Source organism: Pantherophis guttatus, chromosome 8 (genome assembly GCF_059756535.1).
Source record: "Pantherophis guttatus breed Tessera chromosome 8, ASM5975653v1, whole genome shotgun sequence".
NCBI classification, from domain to species: Eukaryota; Metazoa; Chordata; class Lepidosauria; order Squamata; family Colubridae; genus Pantherophis; species Pantherophis guttatus.
In genome coordinates this window covers 27,436,096-27,448,498 of record NC_142070.1, presented here as the reverse complement: position 1 = coordinate 27,448,498, position 12,403 = coordinate 27,436,096, and the positions used below count along the sequence as shown (strand labels likewise).

At 37.1% G+C, this 12,403-nt stretch overlaps 1 protein-coding gene across 1 annotated transcript in view; it reads right to left on the bottom strand.

Moving 5' to 3' along the window:
* The window catches only part of FBXW7 (F-box and WD repeat domain containing 7), a 114,160-nt gene that overhangs the window by 61,532 nt on the left and 40,225 nt on the right, over positions 1–12,403 (bottom strand). Inside the window, exon 2 of the mRNA XM_034442924.2 lies at positions 10,587–11,135. Within this exon, the coding sequence (XP_034298815.1) occupies positions 10,587–11,066 (480 nt within the window). The 5' untranslated portion in view covers positions 11,067–11,135. The remainder of the gene's footprint in view (positions 1–10,586; positions 11,136–12,403) is intronic.

Sequence of the window (12,403 nt, the reverse complement as noted above, 5' to 3'; positions counted from 1 at the left end):
AATGAGAGAAAGAGTGGGAGAGAGAGAGAAAGAGAGAATGAGAAAGTGGGGGAGAGAGAGAGGGGGGAGAGAGAGAGAGAAAGCGAAAATGAGAGAGAAAGAGTGGGAGACAGAGAAAGAGAGAGACAGAGAGGAGGGAGAGTGCCTGAAGGACCCCATCCTGTACTGGGAGTCCAGATGATTACATTAACAGTAACAATATTTAATCTTCCTGTATTTTTAAAGCTTTTATATGTTTCCGTCCCCTATTGCAGTGCAGGCTCCAACATGTTGTACTTACTATAGCCTTCAGCACCCATACAAAAAAAATTCATATCCCTGGTTTATGGTTAAGATGCCCAATTTATGGTATTTCAGCCAGAAGTAATCTGCATTAAACCGGATAATGCACTTAAGTTCAATTTAAACTTTAAGCAGAATGGCTTGCCTCAAGTCTTTATGACTAAGCATGTTTGCTTTAACCAGGCTTTATGCCAATACTATATAATTGGAAACTGTTTTTAGTAAAACCTTAAAAGTGTTTTTTCCCCCTCTTTTTTAAGAAAATGGATGAGGAAGGATATAAGTACAGTGTGCTTTGTTGGCTGGGTAAAATCATTATTGTCTGAACTGCGAAATTTAAAATTATGAAGTTGGTGGTCCCTGAGGTCCAAAAAGTTGGGGACCCCTGGCCTAAGATCATCGGAAAACACATATTTTTGATGGTTTTAGGAATAACTTTATCGTTGGGGTCACCACAACATGAGGAACTGTATTAAAGGGTCGCGGCATTAGGAAGGATGAGAACCACTGCCTTAGCTGCTTGCCTTGCTTCGCTTGCCTTGCTTCGCTTGCCTGAATCCATTCCATCAGCAAGCAACTCCCTGCCTGAAATCAAGCAGGCAAGGAGTTGTGGACTTCAACTCCAAGAATTCCTCAGCCAGCAAAACAAAGCTGGCTGAGGAATTCTGGGAGTTAAAGTCTACAAGTCTTAAAGTTGCCAAGGTTGGAGACCCCTGTTCTATTGGGTAAGTTTTTTTCTCCTTTGGGATCTTTAAAAAAAATAGTTAATTGGGGGTTTTTTTAGTTGTTCTTTTTTAGACCTAGCCATTTAAAGTTTAGGAAGTTTTAAATTTAGCTTTCATATAAAAATAAAAATAAAATAAAATAATATTTGTGCAGCTTTCTGAGATATAGTGTGTTTTTGTAGTGTTTCACTCTAACTACAAAAACACACAAAATCTCACAAAGCTGTATGTGGAATTTTGTGTGTGTAAAGTGTGAAAGTTGTTTTTTTGGGCTTTTTGTGGCTGTGTGAGATTCCTGCTTGTTTCAGGGGCCATTTTGGGTCTAGCACAGCTGCTTTTACATTGTGGGTGAGCCAGTTGATGTTTTTTTAATTTTTATTTGGTGTGCGTTGGAAGAGGGCTAGTCTTATACGGTGAGTATAGCCCAAATCCTATATTTTAACAGGAAAATTTGGGGGTCATCTTATACGCCCAGTCGTCTTATACACCGGAAAATACGGTACATCAGATGAAAGGCTGTCAGTGTTCCATCAATTGAGCAGAAGAGAATGCAATTAGGACACAAACTCTATATGATTCACTAGTGTCAGCTCTTCAAGATAGGCCAGGCCAGAAAACAGACACTGCAAAAACTATTTGAAGTCAATTATTGCAGGGTACAATATCAGATCTTGAAAGTCTGCCAGAAAGTACCCTATTTAAATTCCTGAAATTACATGAATTACAGAATTCTCCCATTTGCAAATTAAGGTACTGTTACAGGGTTTCTTTGTGATCTGGTAGTTAATGTTCTTGTGAGTTTAGCTACAGGAAACTAAGGATATCTTTTTTTTTTTACTTCTCTGATGCAAACTGGTTTCTGCTACCTGTTTTAAGTAAGTCCTTAGGAATTGATGTAGTTTCTTCAAGAGTTCTTTAACATCCTCTGTAAATAACTTCCCTCACATTAGCATTTAAACTGTTTTATGTGCCTCTGAATAGAAAAGTGAATAAAAATTGAATTATAGGTAATCGTCATATAACAACCAATCATTCAGTGACTATTTGAAATGACGATGGTGCTGAGCAAACGGGACTTACAACCAGTCTTCATACTGCAGCCACCCCAATGGACATGTAATCATGACTCTAGAGTTTAGCAACCAGCTTGCTATTACAACATCCCAGCATCCCATAATCACATGACCAACATTTGCGAAGCTCACTGCTGGCTTCCAACAAACAAAGTCAATAGAGAAACCTGCTCGAAATGACCACGGGATTCACCTAACAATGGCAATTGGGACTGATGGAACTGCCATCATAGGTCAGTGCGCTCATAAGATCGTGCTTTATGACAGTGTTGCTCAGTGATAATTCTCAATCCCAATTACAATCAGTGAGGGCTACCTGTAATAGAAATATGATCCAGATAAAGGTGCAGACAATATACAATTGGAACAGATCACTTACATGTTGGCAGTCTCTAGCTGTTATATGCTGACAGTTGACTAGATCTCTAAATTAAGATCTCTTTATTCAATATAAACTTTTTAGGATCTTTTCTAGTTTCCTAGAGGTCTAATTAACAGAATCTACTAGAGGAAAGATTCCAGTGAGTGCTCTTTGTTCAAATGAAAAATCTATATAAAGACAACTTTAAACTGGCTTGTTTATGTTTATTTTTTCCCATTCTTTCTATGTAAAGGGCTTCTTGCTTATTTTCAGAAGGAAGAGCAGTTTGTAAGTATTTATTATTTTTAAATTACTTTTTATCTTTTTAAAGATGTTTTTTGTATTGTTTTTAATTTTGTACATTGCTTAGAGTCACATTTGTGAGATGACCAGCTGTATAAATTTACAAAATAAATTTACTTTGATGTCTGTCAGGTTTTTTTTATCAGTGTGAGAAATAATTCACACAAATTAATGGATTCACTCACCATGTCTGACTGAAATCAAGAGGAATCTTATTTTTGGGTACTTCAAAGAATAAAGGCAAAAGTTCTGAGGAAGAAAATTGAGATTGTAAAGTTAAGTCCAATTATTATGGTTTGTCTGGATAATTCAGTTCTGCATACAAAACTTTCAATAAGATAGAAAGATAACAATGTCTTCAGATGTCAATATTTTGTGGCTAGATAAACATGACAGTGTTATGAAAGCAATTTGCCACTTTTTTCTTCAAAGACAGAGGTGTCAAACTGGTAGCCCGCAGGGCCGATGCGTCATGTCCACCGCAGCGCCATGAAGGCAAAAACTGTCACAATATGTCACATGACATCAATGTGATGCGGCAAGTTTGACACCCGTGTTCAAAGAGGTTTTCTGGATTCTTAATGTATAGGCCATTTATTGACAGTCTCTGATCCAAATACTAATCAACCCAATCCTGTTTAGTTTCTGAGTCCAGACAAGTCTAGTACCTATTCAAAGTCAGCATCAACATCTTTTTTCAACTGATGAGATGTTGCAATTTTTTTTTTAGTTCAGTGCCACTGTCCTACACCATCTTGGTTCAATATTACAAAAATATTCCTTGTTCAATGTATATATAATTATATGGACAGCAAAACTTTTTTCAGTTCTATCTGTACAGAAAATCCTTATGTCTTTCATTTATCCTATCTTTAAGACATTTCTGAGAGGGATCATAAATTCTGTTTGTCCTTGATTGCCCACATTTTATAAATATACTTTGTGTTGCCCAATTCTGCATTGTATCTACTATTCACTTCTCCCCGAGTCTGGAAAATGTATATTAATTTTAAATGTTATCTATTTTCATTTTTAACTATTTTATTTCTTTCCGTCTGTTGGCCTTAGGGCCATAATAAAAAATTGATTTGATAGTTCAGTAAGTGCTGGAGAGCATTCCACTAACACCTTTTTTCTTATTATCATAGTTTGCTTTATAATATTTGTGATACATATGTATCATACAATCCTCTAAGCATCAAAATCTCTAATGGATGCCTTTCACAAATAAATTTAAGTGAGAGTGATTCCCATAAGTACTTCATACCTTGTCAACTTTGTTTATGCTAGCTGCCCTACAGACCTAAAGCCTACACTATTAGGATTCAGGAACATCTGGAAACCTTCAAATGTATATCAAATAATTCCACTGACATCAGAGAGAGTGATAGAGGGAATAAGGCTGTTGTTCGCCTAGTAATAATAATACTGATATACCTTCCAGTGATTCTGGGTGATTTACAATAAATTACAATAGAATTGATTTTTTAAAAATATAAAACAAGACAAGAACAACAGGATGGAATGAAGTGAAGTGAAAAATCTCACTCTCCTTTACCAAAGGCCTGGGTGGACAGCCAGGTCTTCATGACTCTTCTAAACAACAGTCAAGTGGGGCCCATCTGGATCTTAAGAGAAATTCCAGAGGGCAGGCACTGCTACAGAAGGCACATTTCCTGGGTCCTGATAGATGACATTGTTTAATTAAAGAAACCCAGAGGATGCCAATTCTACAAGATCAAAGTGGTTGGGCAGATACTATAAAATAAAGGTGGTCCCTCAAGTAATCAGGTCCTATATCATGTAGGGCTTTATAGATAACAGCTGCCACATCCAGAAGCAAACTGGCAACCAGTGGAGCTTGCAAAGCAGAATTGTTAAATGGGCATATCAAGGCATGTTGACCACTGATCCCACTGCTACAGTTTGGACTATTTGAAGCTTCTGGACTGTCTCTTTCCAGGCAGCTGAAAATGATGAATCTCTCTGGTCAATAGGAATAGTCTTTACTTCTCAAATAGATACTGCTTCAGTCTTTCAAATATTATAATCAAAGTGTCTGAATAAAAGTTAATGAATTAAAAATAATTAATCAAAAAATTAAAAAGTTTTTCAAGCAGTTTCAAATAGACCACTGTAAGATAGTGATAATGCTAGCAAGAATACATTTAAACTAAACATGAAAAGCTTAAATATTCAAGAACAGAACAAACTACACTTGTCTTAAAGTGTCCTTATTAGTGACTCCCAACTTAATAGCAATAGTAATAGCACTTATATACAGCTCCCTAGTGCTTTATAGCACTCTCTAAGCAGTTTACAGAGTCAACATATTGCCCCCAACAATCTGGGTTCCCATTTTACCAACCTGGGAAGGATGGAAGGCTGAGTCAACCTTGAGCTGGTGAGGATTGAACTCCTGGCAGTGAGCTGAATTAGCTTGCAATACTGCATTCTAACCACTATGCCACCACAGCTCCAATATAATCATCATAATCATAATCATAAGTTTATTTGTCAAGCATATATAAGATAACAGGTAAAAGTATAAACATAATTTGAATACATGAAAAGGGTAAGTAAAAAAGAATATTAGGACAGGGACGGCAGGCATGCTCATGCACTTATGCACGCCCCTTACAGACCTCTTAGGATTGGGGTGAGGTCAACAGTAGACAGTTTAAGGTTAAAGTTTTGGGGGGTTGGGGAAGAAACTACAGAGTCAGGTAGTGCATTCCAGGCACTGATCACCCTGTTACTGAAGTCATATTTTCTGCAATCTTTTCATCTCTCTTCAATGAAGATAGATATATTAAGCAGAAATGAACAATTTGTACAACATACATAATGTTCGACATAGCTTTTAAGGAGAAAGGACCACTCACACAACCTTTGAAAGAGTACTGTCTTTCTCTTTCCCTGTAAATCCTCATTTCTAGTAACCCCTATTCATTTTAAGTATAATAGATTTGTAAGGAACCTATACCAATACTCATAGTTTTCCTTCACACTTTTGCCATTTTAGGTATAACTTCAGATATATAAGCTTTTCCACCCCAAAAAAACAAGTTTTTTTTTTTTTTACAGTATCCAATGCCTGTTTAGGTTTCAAAATGTTAAATACAGTACCACTAAAGCTAATACGGTATTGTGGTTAAGACGACTGGATTGAGAAGACTAAGATTCAAATTTACTGTTTCATGTGGAAGGTGACTAAGTGACTTGGAACTAGTCACTCTCTCTCAATATATTTCATGGAATTCTTGGTTAAAGAAAAGTTGAGGGGAAGATTTTGTACACCATCTTCATCTCCAGGAAAAAAGTGCAATAAATCTATCAAACTCTAAATAGCCAGATAACACAAGACCAGAAAATAGAACAAATTGCACTATTAGTTGTAAGCTTGTAAAATTTATAAGGATATTGAAAATACACAAATATTCAATATATTCTAAATCCAATGTTTTATTCTTTACACTCAAGTGCCTTGACTAGTTCTGTAAATTATTTTAAATATTATCTGACACCTACACACAAATACAAATTAATCATTACAGGAAGCAGTTGCCTTAAATTGCTGGCAAATTGCATAAGCATTACAGTCTCAGTCTTTATCGAGTAATGTAAATAGAAAAGTCTTTGCTCCAAAAATATTTACTATGTAGCTAGTGAATCCAAATTCTTTTTACTGGAGAGAATTTAAATGATTCTTATCAATTTTTTTGGATGATACCTTCAAACATTCAAAAATCAGGACAAATATTCCTTTAAAATGTCATTACATTCCATTATTATATTGTTATAGTCAAAATCTAAGAGAGAAGAATTATCCATAGTTTGTTACTAATAATTTACATACATATAATAAACAATTACAGGTAGTTCTCATAATTTAGTGTTATGACAATACTGAAAAAAAATGGGACTTGCAACCACTCCTCAAACAGTGCCTTGCAAGAGAATCAGGTGATCAATGCCATTTGGTAAGCTGCTGATGAGACGCAAGAAGAAACAGACTCTCAACCAAGTGCTCAGGGATTGCTTGTCATGCTGCAGCTTTGAGATCATTTGGGGCAAGATGCTTTCATGATGCCAAGCCATGATGTGGCAAAAATGTCCCAGTGCTTCTCGCTGCATTGCAGTTCTGGGACTGCTTGTACAGCAATGTTCAGGGGCTTTCTGATATGCTGTGCCATGGGGTTTGATATTGCACACCTCAGTGGCAGTGACAAGTCCAGGGGAAGGGAGAAAGAACACACAACAATCAAGATGAGGAGGAAGGTCTATTGGCAGCGATAGTGGGAGAATACAGCAGTTTTTTTTATGATGTTTGGATGGCCAAAAGGGCAGGGATGGAGGAGAGACAGACTAACAGGGGGAGATGTAGGGGAGATAGTCCGTTGCCTTGGAAGAATGGAGGCTTGATGCTGGAAGGACCAAGTTGGATCCAGGTCGGTCCTCCCCTAACAATCTGCAGGATTTGTTTAACGACAAGACTTCCGGTACTGACATTGTGAAGCAGGGCGGTCACAACCACTGAACAACCACTTCATTTACTGATGGATTTGCCAGGCCCAATTACGGTTGTAAATGAAGACTATCTGTATTCCATATTTTAAAAAGCATGGCCACAATCGAGACCAGAATTTCAGATGCTAAGCAAGGCAGTTATTAAGTGAGTCATCTCCAATGATCTTTTTTGGCCATAGTTTTTAAGTGAATCGCAGCTGTTGTTAAGTGAACCATGCAGTTGCAAATCTGGCTTCCCCTATTGACTTTGCTTGTCAGAAGCCAGCCAGGGGATCACAAATGGCAATTACATCATCCTGGGACATTGCAACTGTCATAAAAATGCCGGTTACCAAGCACCTGAATTTTGATCACATGCCCCTGGGGATATTGTGACAGTCATTAAGTGCGAGTAGTTTGTCGCTTTTTTCAGTGCTATTGTAACTTTGAATGGTCACTAAACAAATGGCTGTAAATTAAGGACTACCTGTACCCTTTGAAAAATGTCAAGAATATGAAAAACAGTACCAATGGTATTTATTCCGGAGCATTATATATGAAGGCATCTAACTGCACCCTCTAGCGTTCACAGTTGAAAATGGCATTTTAATAAGTTTAGGCAATATACAGCAACTTATTATGAAGTTATTTAGTAGTGTTTTATTGCCTTGTCAATTCATGTTTTTAATCTTCTTCCTTGAAAATTGCCTTGAGTTGTTAGTCCACTGAGTGACCCTTTAAATCAGACAAATAAATAAAATGCTACTGTGCATCATCATCCAACAGAAGGAAAACATTGGCTATGTTGCTAATCTAAACTGCATGATGCTGACACTGGCTTGTGCACAAAGGCAGTACTATAGTCAAATGATAAGGAAATGAATTTTTGGTTCAGGAACCCAAGCCAACTGCAAGATCAAATTAGGTTTGTGAATATCCTCGACTTACTGCACAATCACAATTGGGATCACAACTGCTGTCATAAATCAATATAGTCATAAAGTGAAATGTCATATGGCTGCACTGACTTATTGTGGCAACCCTAGTTCTTCCTGTTGTGGTTAAATTGGAATCACGGGTCTTTAATCAAATAACCAGCCCAATCCAAGCCATTCCCAGCTTGATCCCTCTCAGCCTTGACTTCAGTAAGATAAGGTGGCGGCCTCCAATCCCCCACCCACCTAATTTGCTTCCTGCTATGTCATTTTGGCCACCCAGCCTTGCAAGCAGTCCCAGAACCAGGCAAGCTCTGGGCCGCTTGTCACATCCTGGGAAGCCTTCACTCTCCAGCAACTGTCATTATTTCTCTCCCCATCCTGCCCCAGCAAGTGGCAGCATTCATTAACTTGTCAGCAAATGCCAGCATTCTCCAGGAGCCTGGCGCAAAAGGAAGTTTTGTGTACTGTGATGCCTTTAAGCTGCTTTGTGCACTTTTTTTTTTTTATGCCACGTCAAGTCAACCCCATCTGGCCCAGCAGGCAGGACAGGCACGCCTCATCATGAGTTGGTGAATGTCAGCAAGAGCAGTGGAAAGGTCGGATGGCAGGGAGCCAAAAGGGCACAGAGGGAAAAATAGGCAGGGCAAGTTGCAGCTACCCTGTGGTCTAAAAGCAGGAGGGCTGCCAAACACCCAGATTTTGATTACGTGAGGTGTGAATGTGGGAGTGCTGCAATAGCCATAAACTTTGAGCACAATGTAAGCCTCATCATTCAATGTCGCCATAACTTCAGTCATTGAACAAATGGTTATAAATCAAGGACTACCTATACGTATTTTTTCCACGTCATATCTTAATATAAGGGACTACATTTTTGTTGTTACTTACACCGTGGATCTCTGTTTCACCTTCACGGTACTCGAAATAGTATTTTCGTTCCAATAGCAGGTTTCAAAATAATTTCAGTAACTCACAGGCTGCCTCCCTGACATCTTACCTGTTTGTACTTGGAATGGAACTGTTGTGGAACAATTAATCCACAAACAGAACATCTTTACAGATATGTTAAACTACATCTGGCAGTACTACTAGAAGCTACCAACCTATCCAACCATGGCATGCATAACCACAGCAAACTTTGTGATGTCTAGCTAACATAAGATGTCTAGCTAACATACCTTGTTTTTTACTTGATTCTTTTAACTTATAAATACTTCAAATTAAAAATGAAAAATTTCACTGACATTGGCAGACCAGAGAATAGCAGATTCTAGAACTGGAACAATTCCTCTTTGTACTTCCTCTTTTTCATGGCAAAGAGTAGAAGGAAAGGTAATCACAGCTGTATACTATATCAGAGATCAGCAACAGGAATCAGACTTTATATTTTTGGGGTGAATGTGATAGTGCAAAGTGAATAGAATGTATTTTTTTAAAATAGCAATTGTTTTTGAAAGGCCATCTTTCTTAAGGATGATTCTTTTTTCTTGCTTTTTAAAGCTATATTAAGCCTATTTTTGGAATTAATTATATTAAAGATTTTGGGTACTTCTCATTTCAGAATGGCAGGGAACTATTATACTAGTTTTAACATCTCTGGTAAAAGGCTGATCTAGAAGATCGTGTCCAATATATATGAGTTTGCACTGTGGTTTAAGTGAATTAACCCATGATAGTAATGATCACAAATTACAATTAAGGCCTTTCTTAAACAGTTTAAACCATAGTTCACATTCAGATGTCATGCTAGATTTAATCACATCATAGCTTAGCAAGTCATGCAAGCAAAATCATAGATAATTAAATTCCTAATTTCTAATATATAAAAACCAGAAATACTAAAATGGAAAACAAAACATAAGAATATCAGAAAAAACATTTTGTTATTCAACCAGGTTTTGACAGCCTATTGCACCAGTACTTTGCAAATACAGATTTATAAACAAAAGTAAGAAGTTAAAATATTGTCCCGCAAAATCTGATGTTTCAGAAATTATGAGAATAAGCCTATTTAGAATTACGAACATTTAATTCAGAAATTAGAGAAGGAAAAATTCTTTGACGTAAATCTTAGCAGAGATTTTTTAAAAAGCAAGAACAGAAATAGTAATGCTATTTTTATTTATTTATAGATATTATGCTTTCAAAGAAAAATGTTTGAACGGTGCTACAAATACCATGTTTCCCCAAAAATAAGACTCTGTCTTATATTTTTTTGAACCCTGAAATAAGCACTTGGCCTTATTGCCATGTGCTCAAAAGCTTATTGGGCTTATTAACAGGGAATGTCTTATTTTGGGGGAAACAGGATAGTTGATAAATTGAATGTATTCATCTTGGGAACTTTATTCTCTACATTCTAAAACTGTACTTAAAAGTATTTAAAGTTACTCACCTTAGATTTAATATAGAATGGCGATGACTGCTGATGTATTGCTAAGTCCATGTTACCATTTGAATTTGTGATACTGTTACAATTAGTTTGCTCATCTCTGCTGCTTTCATCAGATTGATCAAAATCATCACTGTCTTGGTCCATTTCTTCTTCTTCTTCCATGTCCTCCTCTTCCTCTGGTATGCCAGTATGTTCATCTTCCTCCTCCTCTTCTTGGTTGCCAGAATAATCTTCATCTACTTCAATAAATCTGTTGTTGTTTTCTTCCAATTGAGATTCATTTCTATGACACAGTCCAGGTTGGCCTCCACCAATTTCCCCATTTCTTGCAACAACTTCATCTTGTTGTCGTACCTGTTGTTCCTCCTCCACAACTCGATTCATCTGTTCTTCATCCACTTGGCTTGATGAAGTATTACCTCGAATAGACCCACCAGTTCTTCGTCTCTTGCTGCCAACAGATATCAGTTCCTGATTCATTTCCAAAAGCCAGTTTGCTACTTCTTGGACCTTCCCTAAACTATCTGAAGATGCAAATGTTTTTACATTCTGAGAAGAGAAAAAGAAGAGAATTGTCACAATTATAAACTTTATTATACTCTTTAATTATATAGATCTAAATATTAAGGATATCTTTTAACACAGAATACTTCTGATGAAGCATGTCAACTTAATTTTATATTGCAATGAATTTATTGCAAACAAAATCTTGTTCCTATGCATTTTAATAAATATTCTGTTTTATATATTAAATTAAATCTAAGTGGTATAGGAGGAAATATTAAGAACAACACACTATATGTCCACAATAACACAATAATAGACCATTGCATTTAAATTTGACATTGATGGTAATGTCAGGTGTAATGAAAATATTTTTAAAAAGGCAACCATTGTTTTAAAAAATCTACTTCACAACTGATTATGGGATGTATTTTCTCTAATTATGGTAATACTTTAGGGCAGCGGTTCTCAACCTGTGGGTCGCAACCCCCTTGGGAGTCGAACGAGCCTTTCACAGAGGTTGCCTAAGACCATTGGAAAACACATATTTTCGATGGTCTTAGGAACCGAGACACCGCTCCTCTATCCGTTTCCAGGCAGGTCCGATCGTGCGGCTCAGCTGGGATTGTCAGAGGCTTCCAAAAGCATTTTTTTCTGCAACCTCTTCAGCTGAAGAGGTTGTAGAAAAAAAATTGCCTTTAAAAGCCTCTGGCGATCCCAGCTGAGTTGCCTGATCATCAGAGGCTTCCAAAAGCATTTTTTCCTGCAACCTCTTAAGGTTGTAGAAAATATGCTTTTAAAAGTTAAAAAAAAAAGTTGGCCACGCCCACCCAGTCACATTATCCCCCACACCAAGCCACGCCCACAGAACCGGTAGTAACTACATGAGGAATTGTATTAAAGGGTCACAGCATTAGGAAGGTTGAGAACCACTAGTTTAGGGGAATGGAAATGCATCAAATAATATATACATGTGTAACTGACAACATAAAAATCGTTCAAGATTTACAAACTTATACATTTGGCTAAAAGATTACAAAAAGTGTGAACAATTCAAAAACCATTCTGTAAATTCTTAAAGAATTTCAACTGTTGTAGTTAAAAGCTGTGGTGGTGCAGTGGTTAGAATGCAGCATTAAGGGCTACTTCTGCTGCCTGCCATTCGAATCTACCATATTTTTTGGAGTATAAGACGCATCTTCCCCCCCCCCGAAAAGTGGGTGAAAATTTAGGTGCGTGTTATAGATGAATACGGGCATTTTTGCCTCTTGAACCCTCCCCAAGTCATGTTTTTACCCTCCCCGGCCCCCAGA